At 37.5% G+C, this 14,148-nt stretch overlaps 1 protein-coding gene across 1 annotated transcript in view; it reads left to right on the plus strand.

Moving 5' to 3' along the window:
- Positions 1-14,148, plus strand: part of HDAC9 (histone deacetylase 9) — a 455,676-nt gene that overhangs the window by 20,884 nt on the left and 420,644 nt on the right. Inside the window, exon 2 of the mRNA XM_059466708.1 lies at positions 13,773-13,883. Coding sequence (XP_059322691.1) covers positions 13,865-13,883 — 19 coding nt within the window. The 5' untranslated portion in view covers positions 13,773-13,864. The remainder of the gene's footprint in view (positions 1-13,772; positions 13,884-14,148) is intronic.

The raw sequence follows: 14,148 nt of genomic DNA on the forward strand, positions 1-14,148 counted from the left end.
CTACTGGAAGATCCTTCTTGCTCAAAGTTATATGGAAAACATAGAAAAATTGCCTTTCACATTCCTTACCCCAGCTATGTGCTGGAAGTTCAGTTCTGTTCCACTTCCCCATTTATTGTGTTCCTTCCTGCCTCCCTGCCTTTGCTAAACCATCTGTGCACTTTCCTTTGAGTCCCAAAGGCTTAAGAAATGTCCTATTTTGTTTGACATTAGTGTTATTTATATTAGTTTGACAAGTGATGGTTGGACTTAGAATTGCTTCTGCAACCTGAAAATATTTTTTTAAGGATGACATATTTGTTTTTCAGTTTCAAATTCTTTTTGCCTCTCAATTTTATGCAGCAGTAATTAAAAACACTGCATTATCTAAAGTTTGTGATTAACATGATAAATTTGAATAAGTCCCAGACTTAGTGCTATGTAACTTCTTTGATAAGACAGGGATGAATATTCATTTTTATGTGTAAAACAAATAGCTTTTGCTATTCTTTTACCTAATTTAGAGGTAGCAGCAAGAGAAATGGTCTCATTGAAGCATGGAATGAATTCTGTGATTCTGTTGGACTTGTTGACATCTGCATCTTCTCCAAGCTGAACAAACCAAGTGACCTCAGCTGCTCTTACAAGGCAAGGCTTACGAAGTCTTGCCCTTGAGGCCTTTCACCACCTTGGTCCCCTTCTCTAGACACATTTTAATACCTTGATGTCCTTTTTATATTGAAATCCTTAAACCAGCACAGAGTGCAGAGCAGAGTGGGATAGTCGCATTCCTCAACCAGCTGTTGATGCAATGTTTGATGCTCTCCAGGAACCTTTTGGCTTCCAGGGTATACCATTGATTTATCTATTGTCCAACTTGCTATTAAGTGGGACCCTCAGATCTCTTTCCTGGCTGTTCACAAATGCGACCTCTTCCATGGATATTCAGAATGCTGATGTTTAAAGAATAGCAAGAAAAATAACCAAGCTTTTCATGTATTTAAGCAACATCTTTATATGTTTTATGCATTTGTGATGGCAGATGCAATGTCCTGTGTTGCAAGTGTTTGCCAAAACCATCAAGTTTTAATTGTAACTGTTTTCATCCAGTCAGGGTTAATGAAAAAGCATTGAGTCATCCTTAGCCCTGGTTGTGCTTTTTGTACTTTTGCTTTCACTGAAATCAAGCGGAGAATTTTTTTTTGTATGGACACAGAAATTGTTTAGGGTTTTTTGTTTTGTTGTTTGTGTATTTTCTTGTTTTTTCTTTTTTTTTTCCCTCTCCCAAGTACTCAAGAAATGTGGTGATTTTTCTTGAGGTCTTGAAATCTGTGATTCAAAAGTGAATTTGAGTGTTGAAAGAAGAAGCCCACCCAGATGAAACTGATGTGATTGTGCATGAGTACTTTCCACAGTTGTAATCCTACCAAGAAGGGAAACAGAGTCAGTTGATAAGAAGTCCATTTTTTTTATATGGATGTAGCTAGATGAAAAAGTGCACACATACAGAATTCATTTTACTAAATTGGGAGATTTACCTGTAGCTTGTTTTAGGTGTAAATTTCAATTTTTTTAATTTATAGTGCTATTTATGCCTGATATTTACAAAGGTGTAAGCTTCCTTGTAATTAAGTGTAGATACAAAAAATTTTGCATTAAAAAGCATTGCAAGTATATGTATATCCATATATCTGATGGGGACAAAACCACAGATGTCTGATTTTATGTGTGTTGAGTCTTAATTTATTTGCTCAGCCCTCAGACACTGAGCAAGAGTGGACAAGAGGTTGGACAGAATGTGGGTTGTGTTGAACTTTTTTCCCCCTCCTGCACAAGACTTACTTTCTATGAGTGTGGCAGTGGAGTTTTGAAGTTTATTTGTTTAAAAAAATTGTTTAAAATGTTGTAATGGTTTGTTCCTATTCACCCCTGTTCAGTTTTCCTAGTAGTGTCTCCCTAAAGTTGCTTACCACCTGTTTTCCTGCCTTTCCCCATGGTAGTCCTGGTATTTCCAGATCCTTCCCTGTCCATTCTCCGAACCCTGTCCCTGTAGCTTGTCTGTCCTTATTTGCTACATACATTTGTCTAGAAGCTTTGTTGTTTGTTAGGATATTTCCCTTCAGTCATTGGTGTGTCTGGGGGTCAGAGTGACCCCGAGATGCATTAGAAATCTATTTTTCACCCCATGACAACCTAACTATTATTCTACTTATACTTTTGTGGTTTGCAGACCCTCATATAAGGTTGGTATTTTTTTTCTGTGGGTTATAATCAGGGTCACAGGTGTCTTGGGCTCTGTGCCAAGGTCTCTGAGCCCACTGGCAGGGGTTCGAGCTATCCAGGACAGCCAGAGTGATGTCCTGAATTCCAACAGGTATGTGCTCTTCCCTTCCCCTTCCCTATTGGTTTTATGTTTACGTGTATCCCCCCATACTCTCTTATCTAGCCCTTGATTTGTTGTTAGGCTGTCTCCTCACGGGGGACAGTGTTTCTGTAAAAGCTGCCATTTTTCTGTTTCGCGCCTTTTTGCTTCTGCCTCCCCTTTGAGCTGCGATGCTGTGGCACCTGTGCCGCTCCCTTCATGGGGAGGAATACAGACAGTTGGGAGATGCAAACAAGGGCTCCTTCCTTCTTTCTGTGCCTCAATCCATCAAAGTCCACACACGTAGGCTGCTTCTGTCATTCTGGGATCTGAGCGTGTGGCCGAAACGCAACCCTCTGCCTGCCGGTGGCTGAGCTGGGGAGCTGCCGAGGGAAAAGGGGATTGGAGCTCACCGGTGACCAGCATCACCCCCTCCTCCTGCAACCGAGGCAAATGAATGTCATCAACTTTTCCCATTTTTTTGTCCTACTGCTACTACTAAATGAGAATACACACTTGCAGTAGAGGTCAGAATTTTCTCAAAAGTTTTGATTTATGAGTTGAGTTCAGTGCATTAAGAAGGCTCTTGCATTGCTGTCAAGTTCCGGTCGGAAAGATGGACTATAATATTAATTTATAAATTATCAAAGGTGTATTTTATTCTTTTTCCCAGTGACATTGGTGAAATCACAGAAAACAAATTGAGCATGAAAATAATTTTTGGTCTTCAACCTGTGATCCAATTGAACTGCTTGATACAGGGAGTCTGTTTTCTCGGTTTGTATTCCACTGCTGAAAATGCCAAAGTATCAAACTTCCATGTATCATTTGGTCTCTGCTGAATCATACTCTTAAAACATGTCAGTTTAGAATTAATCCTTGTCCTGTGAAAATAAGTAAGGCTCTATGGTAAAGAAATCTATTGTCAAAGGACATTCAGTGTAAATGTTCTTCAAAGTATCAGCTGCAGTGAAAGGTTTATTTTCTTGTAAGACGATCTTTACAACATTTGTTACTTATCAAACACTGCAAATAACTATTTCAACAATTAAAGACTTTCCAGTTCTAAAGATCTATTATGACAAAGACAAAATTGAAGCCTAATCTAAAAGCTAGCGTAAAAAAATTTGTCAAATCTTATTGATTTCAATGGCAGCAAAAAGTAATTTTTCTTGTGGGGTAAGTTTTCATAAAATAATTCAGCTTATACATTCTTCACCCATCTATATGCTTTTGCTGAGGAAAATTTGAAGCTTTTTCTTTAATGAGCAGAGAACTACTTGGCTGTTTAGCAACAGAAGCTTAAGGAATCTCGATGTTTATAAAGACAAATCTTTTTGCTGCTAAGCAGATAAACTCACTTTTCTGTCATAGATTTTAATGGAAAATTTTGACTCATCTCAGTTACTTTTAATGCATGAAATAACATTGGACATTAATCATCTCATGTAATGAATCACAACTATGAAAAACTTACGTGGACCTGTTGCTTCTACTTCCTTCTAAGCTTGTTGACAGCTTCTGTATACCTATAAACCTTCTTCTGTATCAATTCTTATTAATGTGATTTTTATCTCTTTGTAAAAATTTTAAATATGTTGATCTCCACTCATCATTGTGCTTGGTGCCTGCACTACACCTTGTGTCCCTCTCTGTCTTCTTTGCAAGGTCTTTGCAGGAGGAATTCCTTTAAGTGCTGCATAAACACAAGATGATGTTCTCACATCCAGTTCTCAATGGAAGTAGCTGACTAATTCCTGTCAGTGATTGCGGTGATTCCTGGCTTGTGCTTTACCTGTTTTTAGGTGTGTCTGTTTCTTTGTATGCTGGGGAGGGATTCCTGGCCTAAAATTATGTTGTTGTGAGTTTGTGTTTTCCGTGTCTTACTCCTGTGTAATATTTAGTTTTGTGGAAAATCATCCAGCATGTACTGGTGAGTATTACAAGCAATCTAAATATGCCTGCAGGTTTGAAGTTCTCTACTTTGTTTCTTCAAATATTTGTTTCTCAGATTAATATTTTAGGATGAGTAAGTGATAAACTTCAGAAACCATTTAAAAATACTTTTTTTCCTAAAATGTTGCCTCATATCCTAAGTGGCTAAGACTTTGCGAAAATCAGAAATACGTGTGTGTATAGAAGAGCACAATTACTTACCTGTAAATGATGTAACACTTCTACAGCTTTTTGACCACACCTGTGTCTCTAAGTAATGCATCTGAGACTGAGTACTCTTTCTTTAGAGGAGAAAATGGTACACATGAGAAGGTCGTGTTTGAGACCTGTTTTTTGAAGTCCATAGAAATTTACTAATTCACGGCCACTGAGGCATGCTGTTCCATATTTGACATTTAAAAAAAGATGTGAAAACTTTTAGAGGTCAGTTAAATAACAGAGGTCATTGAATGTCCTACTAAATGGTTTGGATCCTGGATGGGACATCTAGGTCCTAATTTAATGGAAGTAGCAATAGTGGTTCAGATGAAACCAAAGAGTTTTGGAGCCTCTGTGGAAGGGCTGGAGAGTAGCAGAAGATTATGATGATTCACCTTGAGGTTTGTCTGGATTTATCCAAACCAAGTGTCAAAGCAAAGCTTACAGAGACATATTGTGTTCTAAAAATATGAACTGTTTGAAAATCAGGTGCTCTTGAATGTGATTATCCATGCTAATATCTATGTATAAGCATACAATCTAACAAGAATATGGGTTTTTCAAGGGTACTTTGTTATAACTTCACTCTAGCCTTTTTAAAGGCAGTGATGATATTCCCAAATGTTTTTGATCATATCAAAATGATCAATCATTGCCTACTAAGGAAGGTTTCAGTGAGGCAGAGTATGTCCTTTTGTTGTAAAATAAGAAAAAATATATTGACTTCAAACAATTTACTGAAAGTAATTTTTTGGGGATTCTAAATTAAACTTTTACAATGTCAGAGGAAGTTTATATGTGGAGTTGTTCTTGTAAAATTTTATTGTATTTTTTCCTTTTAACTTAACTATTGCATACTCTCAAGTTTTTTTAAGAGCTGGAAAAGAAAGCAAGACTGATTCCTTCAGAGAACCATTGAGATCACAGGCCAAGCATCTGGAACTGCCTTTGGAGACTTTCCCTTCTAGATACCTAGTCTCTTCAAGGCTGATAATTCTTGTTGCATGAGAAGTGTTCTGTTATTCTAAACTAGTACAATGTTACAGAAATGCAAAAGTGGTTTTTTGTATGCAGGAAGCTTTGATGTTGTGATAGGCTCAAGTAACAGAGTCCTGCTGTGTTAAATATTCAGGTGCTGTGCATCTCAGATGAAATTCAAAACTAGTTGCTATACTGCCCTTCATGTGAAAAGATAGAGTAAAAAAAGGAATAGGAGAAATTTGTGTTTCTGTCTCTAGTTCTTTATGGGTGGCTATATGTCAGTTACCACACTGTGCAACAAGGTCAGTAACAGCTGAAATAAAATTCAGTTTAATAAAAAAAGAAGCGGGAGTGGTTGACAGAAAGTTAGTTTTCATCTGGTGGAAAGGCAAACATAAACCAAAGCTGAAGTACTGTGAACTGCATGTTATAGGCTCAAAGGGTTTCAGAAGTGTTCTGTCCATGGTCTACTTCTTGTTCCTTTGAAAGAACAAGTTTGTAGTTCTAGTGCACTGATGCTGGTTTTCCTAAGCTCATGGGAAAAGTTATATTCTAATGTCATGTTTACCTACTTACTCTTTTTGTTCTTGTGTACAGCCATTCATTAAAAATGTTTTGCAACATTTTTAAAAATTATTCCATGTGTATGCAGACATAGAATAAACAGTCCACCTCCTTCTCCCCTTTCCTCTACTGTAACACATTGTAAATAGTTTTCATGGGTTAAAATTACACTTTATCTCAAGCATTTTTAGAGAAATGGATGTTCTTAGATGCACAGCAGGCAGAGATGGGTAAGAGTATACACAGCAGGGATGTTTCTTTTCACATTACTTGAAAAGGGTGGGTTTTGGGGATTTTTATTTCTTTTTTGTTTTAATTACCAGTGGCTAAGTTATTAATGATGATTGATAATAAACTACTGATGATTGAAGTGTGATGTCCTTGAAATACTCCCTGAATTATGCACAGTACAGCTCCATAGTGCAGAGCTCACAGTATTCCTGTCTGTACTCCAATTTTGCTCACCACAGAAGTTCACTTGAATTTTTTCAAAGGCAAAGTGAAGAATTTAGAAAGCATTTCTAAATTGAGTGCATGAGCTCTCTGATGGTTTCTTACCAGGAGCTTGGATAGTTAGTTTTGATAGTGCTGGGTAAGAGAGTCAAAATAAAAGAAACTTAGAATTTGTGATTTCCTTCAAAGTAATCTGGACTCCATAATTTTTGTTGTGGCTCATTTGTCCAGCTTTTTCAGAAGTTTTAAGGGATTCTTTCTTCCAGTTGTATTCATCTGGTGGAAAGTTTCTCCACAGTCTTGCATGAGGAGAGAGGACCGTACGCATTTTCATACAACCTACAAGGATTGTTTTTTGTGTGTCTTGTGTGTTCTTCAGTGTCTTGTGGCAAAATGGCTGAGGCTGGAAAGTGTCTCTAGAGATTTTCTAATTCACTCAGATCAACAAAGGAAAGTCATCTACAGTAGACTGGCCAAGGCCATTTTCTTTTGGGTTTTGAATATCTCCAAGGATGGAGATGACATCTGGACAACCTGTTCCAATTAAAATGGGTTTTGCTTCTTTCCTTATGTGCTTCAGTGAACTCTGAATTTTATGTTTGATTTTTCCCTATAAGAAGTTTTTATTTTCAGTACTGATTGAAATCTGTCATCATTAAAAAAAAAAAAAATCAAAATGTGGACCTAAATAGGCCTGTCTCATATTTTCTTTTCTTGCTATGAAAGCATCATATAGGCCAGTCTCTCACCTGCTGTGGTATTTGCAACTGCCTGGTTGTACTTGATACAAGGCAAATCTTGTGTATCAGCTCTACTTCGGGAAGGCACGTATGGATGTGCACTCTTTGTAATTCAGACAAGGGACCTGCATGGAAGACGAAGGCAAGACAAGTTAAGCTGCAGCACAAGTATTTCTGCAGTATTTCTGAGGTGAACAATTTCCAAATCCTGAAAGAAAAAAAAGGTTATTTGGCTTTTTTTTTTTTTTTTTAAGCTATATTGTATTTCTAACTGATTTCACTGGGAAACAGAGCAGAAACTTGTGCCAATTTGTTGTATCTGGGATAGCAGAAGTCCAGCCACCAGCTTAGCAGCACATTATTTAATCCTGTTGATTGAGGCCTTGGATTCTTTTTTGGTGGAAGACATCATCTCATCTTGATTTTTAGAAAACTTAGTTGCTTCATCTCTGTAATAGACAATGAATGTAAAAGAGGCTGTTGAAATAGCTGTATGGCTTTATTGCTTGCTTTAAAGAGTTTCAGGAAGGAGGATTTGTTTTACTGGACAGAAGTCTGAGGCTCTCACAACTGTGAGCCATGTGCTCACAGCATGTGTGAGGTCTAACACTGCTTAATATTGCATATGAGTAATTGCTGAAACATAGTGGTTTGACTTATTGGTCGAAACAAATATTTGCATGTTAGAAGTATAGCTGAGAACTCTTTACAGATTCTGTAAGATGCACTTTTCTGTTAGGCACATAAAAATTACTTTGTTGGGGAAATATAAAGAGTATGAAATTCCAGTACTTGCTGCTGGAGTAGTTCGTTAATACATTACCTTCAAAGGTATGTACTGCAAAATTGTTACAGACTTCAAAAAGCCTTTGAGTAGATACCTAATTAAGAATAAGATGCCTGAATACCTCCTGGTAAAATACTTAATCCTGCACTGGATTCTGAATGCTTTGCTGTGAAACCACTAAATTCCCACTGAAAGCAGTTCCATACCCCAATGTCTATTGGACTGGGCTTTGGTCTTTTTACTGCAAGTGAGTCTGCACTGTATTTGCATATAAAGATCACTGCATAATTACATGGGCTGCTAATGTCCTGGTTTTGCTTTAGCTTCCACTTATTGTACATTTTAAAACCAGTTATAACAGCCATTTGCTTTTTGAACTGAGGTCTTTAAGTACTTTGCTTTGGAATTCACATCTTTCCTTAACACCTTACCACCTTTTCCATATGCCAGCTTACTTCCTAATCAAATTTAGAAGTTTGATACAAGGCTAGAAGGGTTTGATTTGGCACTCTGGGTTTGGCTTACATGGGTGCAAATCACTTCAGTAAAAGTCCTTTGTGATTTGTCTTCCAGTCATTATGTTGTAATGGATTTATTATTACTTTTCTAAGATCTATAGCTTGATGTCTTTTTAATGCAATTTTCTTTAGATACTGTAAGAATACCTATTCAACAATTTTCTTCTGGAAAATATCTTTCTAAATGAAAGACGTATTTTTTTTTAAAGCATCATGCTGTTCATATTCTAGAGAGAACAAGTATAGTTCTTTTGTTTTTTGTTTTATTTTTAACATTTCATATTTCTGTTCATTGACCTTTTTTCTGAACTGTTCATTGGACAACAGAATTTGTACTAATTCTTACAGCTGTTTTGCATGTTTGGTTTTTAACACATGAGCTGTTAAGTGTGAGAAGTGAATATTTCTTTCTTCTGACACTTGAGCACTTGACTTAATGGCCTCCATCATTTTCATCTCAATTCCAAAAACTATTTTGTTTCTAAGTAACTGAAAGCTATTTTGAAACAATATATGCAGCAGAGAAACAACTAAGTGTATTGTTAAGGGTACTGACCTGTCATGTTCAGAATTTAATGAAGCGCATAATTCTATATTTTTATCTACAAAATCTTTCATAATGATTTTCTATACCCTTTTGCAAATAGAGGTATTTTAGGAAAAAAATCCTCCTGGAAGAGAAAGATCAGAAAGATACCTCCAGGATGTAGTTAAGAAAACTATGCATTCATTTCAGAAGTTCTCATGAAAAATTCATCTTGGGCATGGGGAAAATAGAAGTAGAAATATATATTTCATCTGAATTCTGTTAATTTGTATTCATTGCATCCTATCTCAGAAATTCAATTCCCAGAAGAATTCTGAAGTATAAGCACAAGATAGAAAAAATGTAGTAGTGAATATAGTCTTGGGACAACATAGTGAGAGATGACAGTTTAAAGGCATAGTGTTAACTTGAAATTATTATTTGTGTTAGAAAATACTGTACCTACAATGTAGTCATGAGAAACATAGAGTTTGTGGTGGCTGGTGGGCAGGAAAACCTACATTCCATCTTGCACTCTTCTTTTGTAGCCATTTCAAAGGTGCATCAGTTGTTGAAGCATATGAGCTGTTGAATTTCCTTTGAAGAAAAAGGGGAAGGTTTATGGTTCCTGGATGAGCAAATACAAGTTCGCTAATGTGTAGCATCACCTCCAGTGATATGCATGAAGGTAGAAATTAATTTGCTGTGTATTGTGCTGTAGACTAGAATTCCAGCTTGATAATGAGTAAAGGATGAATTATCTTTCAGTTAAAACGTAGTAAAACAAACCAAAATCAAACCCTTAAAATATTAGTGTTGAAATGTTAAAGTGTAGTGCCTTAGGAAGTGCACTTAGTCTATCCTAAATCCTGGAGCCCCTTGCTGTGCCTGAGCTTGATGTCACTGGGATCTGACCAATCAGGAGTTGTGGGCTGTTTTTGTGGGTGGAGATGGAACACAAATTCATCTCCCAATGAGCAAAGCACCCCTCATGAAATTTTAATGCACAATAGCCTGTGCTGTGTTTTTTTTAATTCTCAGAGCTAGCATTAAAAAAAAATGTGGTGCTGTAGTTCATGGTCTAATTTGCACTATGACGTTCCTTCAGAAAAAGAAAAGAAATGAAGAAATGTCAGCTTATCAGTAGAAGTGTATTTGAATGAGAGTGTCTGTGTTGTGAATATAATTCTGTACATTGTGATATGCAATTTTTCATGTTCTTAATGGGAGCTTTGACAATGTGAGCCTTGTATCATATTTACAAGGAGTCGTTCAAACTGAACCTGAACAACAACATTCAGCGTAGTGAAAGCTTTGCATTTACATGACATATATGGAAATAGAGTATCAGGAAGGATGCCAACTGCCACCTCATTAAATAAGACCACCAGTACAGTTGAATTTACAAAATTCCTTAATGGAAATCTTTTTATGGGAATCCCAGCAGAACACTTTCTTATACTGGAATTATTCTCACTAGATTTAACTGCATTGAATATTCAATGCTGATGCTGTCTTTGGTGATCTTGAAAAGGAAAAATCATGATATAACAAGAGCATCTCCAGACCTGTGGAGGATGCACCTAGTCCACACCCCTCTTCTTGGCTAGGTCAGCTACAGCAAGTTTCCCAAGGCTGTGTACAATCTCCAAGGATGGGAACTCAAACTTATTGGGAAGCCTATTTCTTAGACGTTTGGCCTCAATAACTGGGAAAAGTACCTTCTAACGTTTAAGTGGAATTGACCATATTTCAGTTTGTGTACATTGCCTCTTCTCTGGGGATTGCTGAGAACAGATTTGGTCTGTCTTCTTTACTGCTTTTTACCTAGCTACTCTGCAATAAAGCACCTCTTTTCCCTCTGATCCTGGGGCTTTTTCTGTTTCTCCCTTTGCTCCCTGCCACCCACCCCAGCCTTGGCACACACTTTCAGCAGATCCAGTTTCTCTAGCCCATTGAAGTCCCTCTGAATGACAGCAGAACCATCTGCTCCGTCAACCGCTCCTTCCAATTCTGAATTGTCTGTGGAATTGCTGAGGTTATGCTCTGTGCCATGAGCCAGGTCCTGATTGAAAAGCAGGACTGGCACCAGTGTTGACCCCTGGGGGCTCCATTGAAGGCACAGGCCTCCAGGTGGACTTTGGCCTGCAGATCACAGCCCTTAGAGCTTGGCAGCACAGTCTGTTTTCAGCCACCTTGCTGTCCACTTTCCTGTCCTTCACAGTTTGTGAGGGTGTTCTGGGGAACAGTGTTGAAAGCTTTTCTTTATTCAAGATAAACAACATTCTCAGCTCTCCTCCCATCTATTTTCTAACTATTTAATTGCAGAAAGCCATCATGTGGGCCAAGCATGATTTTCCTTCATGAATAAAGGCTGCCTATTTACCACCACCTTTGTGCCCTTCATATGCTTGGAAATCGTTTCCAGGATTATTTGGCCCATCACCTTCCAAAACATTGAGTAGAGGTGGACTGGCCTTTGGTTCTCTGCATTCTCCTTGTCCTTCCTGAAGACAGGAGAGATGTTTGCTTTCTTACAGTCTATTTGAACCTGCCTTGATAGTCATGACCTTTCAAAGCTGTTCTGGGAGTGGCTTTGCAGTGATGCTGTCCGGGTCCCTGAGGACTTGTGGGAGCATCCATCCCCTCAGGTCACATGAATTATGTATGGCCAGCTTGTTTAAATCTTCCCTAACCTAATTCTCCTCCAAGGGTAAATGTTTCTTGCTCCAGAAGAGCAGGGAAAAGCTAGGAAGCAGCTGATTTCAACAGTTTCAGCACAGCTGGTATCCAAAACCCAAGACAGGGTTGGTGGGAGCACTGTTTTGGGTACAGATTGTCACTCAGATGGAATATTTGCACTGATAGGAGCATGCCAGTTGTATCTACTGTCACACACACACACACAACTATTCCATTTATTAGAAATTATCTTTGAGTAAAAAAAAAAAAAATAGTAAAGCCTTTTTTGTGAGGAGAAAGCTTTGAGAGTGCAGTCAGAGCTGACCATGTGGTCTCCGATCTCATATGAGCTTCCGATGTTTGCTTAGATGGGAGGTCTACAAGAAGCAAACTTACACAAAATTATAGTTTCAGTTATGGGGATTATAAGTGAGTTTCAAATATTAGAATATTGCCAAATCCTAATGCCCAGAATTTTCCTAATGCTCAAAAATACTAGGTTTACCTTAAATGTATGCTGAAAATTCACTCAAGTCGAGCCCACAGTCATGCATCAATAACCATTTTCTATTTTCTGAGAGAAACTACATAATCCCAGCTGCATCTGGATACTGGATGAATGGATGTTGGATTCACTGGAAAATATTTTTTCATGACTGTGTAACTGCTAAGATAATAATGAGATCAGTGAAATTAAATAGAATCTTAGAACTCTTGAACTGTGATTTTATTGATAAATCTTGCAGCTATATGCCTGCTGCAGTGGAACCTTACTAATAGAAACTAAGGATCTGCCCAAATACTCTTTTGGATAGGGCTTAACAGTAGAGTCTGTTCATTTTATAGTGGCTCCATCTGATATTTGATTAATTTTGCTGCATGAGGCAAGCAAGGGAAAGTAGGATTTTTATAAAGTATAATGAATTTTGGTTTTACAGGTGCTGCCTGCTGAAGTGCTGGTAATGTCCAAATGTCATGCTTATTTGAGCAGTCCATGTCCAGCTTGCTTTAGGGGGCATAAAAGCAGAAGTTAGTTACCTAAATGTGTGATTTTCCTTTCTTGAATGATAATGATGCTAAAGTTAAATGATTATACTTGGTTAAAATGTAATTTACTATCTTGAATTTGGCTGAGCTCAGCTTGAAACTAAATGTGCAGTTGGTAGTTTAAAAAAAGTGACAAAAGCTGCTAAAATATTCAGCACTAAGAATATCTTTGACTACTTAGATACTTCAGGAGCAGTGGCTGAATAGAATAGTCACAGTCGTAATGCACTACAACCTTCTCTCTCATTATGCTGTTTATATCCTGCTTGAATGAAAATATATTTTAGTTCCCTGAAAGCTTCTCTATAGCTTTAAACTTTCAGCAGATGGGAGTATTAGGGGAACATTTTTGCCTCTGCTTGTGTATTGAACTGAGAACGCCACGGGACTGTGAAAGGATTTCAGCCAAATTGCAGAACCCTCCTTGCCCCAGTCTGGAGCAGCCCACGCCATTAGCAGCTCTCTGTGGTGTCAGGGATGTCATTAGCTTGTCATGGGAGATCCCTTCAGCTGAGCTAATTATTTCAACAAGCTCTATTCATGAGCTGTTCAAACATTGGAGCTTTAGGAAGTAGTAGCTATTCCTGAAAGACTTTTGAATGCAGATCAGTTTCTGCACATTCATGTTTCGATGCTGACTGCAGTAAAACTGAGAATTGGCTACTTCTTATATATAAGGATGCAATCCAGATATTTATGGAAGGACAATTCATCCTTTACTTTCTTGTGATCCTATATGACTGTATTTGGGCTGTAATGCAGATTTCTAGTTGATCTGCTCTGAAGCTTTAGGATTTCTGAATTTTAGTCTTGTTTTCAGTGGTCGTCAGTGCTTGAATTTGGAGCAAAAAAGTACACTTTGGGGCAAGAAATTCCGTGTTCTTCTGTTTAAGTGTGTTTGACATAATGATATTATCTTAAAAATATTATATTGTCTACAAATACTCAAAGGTATTTTTTCCTTCTTTATTTTACTCAGATTCAACTCACCTCCAGAGGAATCTCAAAATCTGGACAACTTCTGCCACAGTTTACTTTACACTTTAACGAGATACCATTCCATTAAGAACAATGAGCTCCACAACACCAGGTCAGTTTGTTTATATTTATACCTCACTTCTGCATAAAACTGTGCCTTCTTAGGAAATATATAATCCTTTGTGTTATGAAGTGAATTTGGCAAATGACTGATATGCAACACTTCTTATGAAACAGGACAATGGCTGTATAGGCAGAAGGGGCAATTTTAGAGGCACCATGTCACAGTTTAATTTTAAAGCCAGGATAATCCTACAGTACATTTAAAATATTTTTTTATTTTTCTTAAGAAACTGATTAGTCATGATCTGACGTGA

Source organism: Ammospiza nelsoni, chromosome 1 (genome assembly GCF_027579445.1).
Source record: "Ammospiza nelsoni isolate bAmmNel1 chromosome 1, bAmmNel1.pri, whole genome shotgun sequence".
Taxonomy (NCBI): Eukaryota; Metazoa; Chordata; class Aves; order Passeriformes; family Passerellidae; genus Ammospiza; species Ammospiza nelsoni.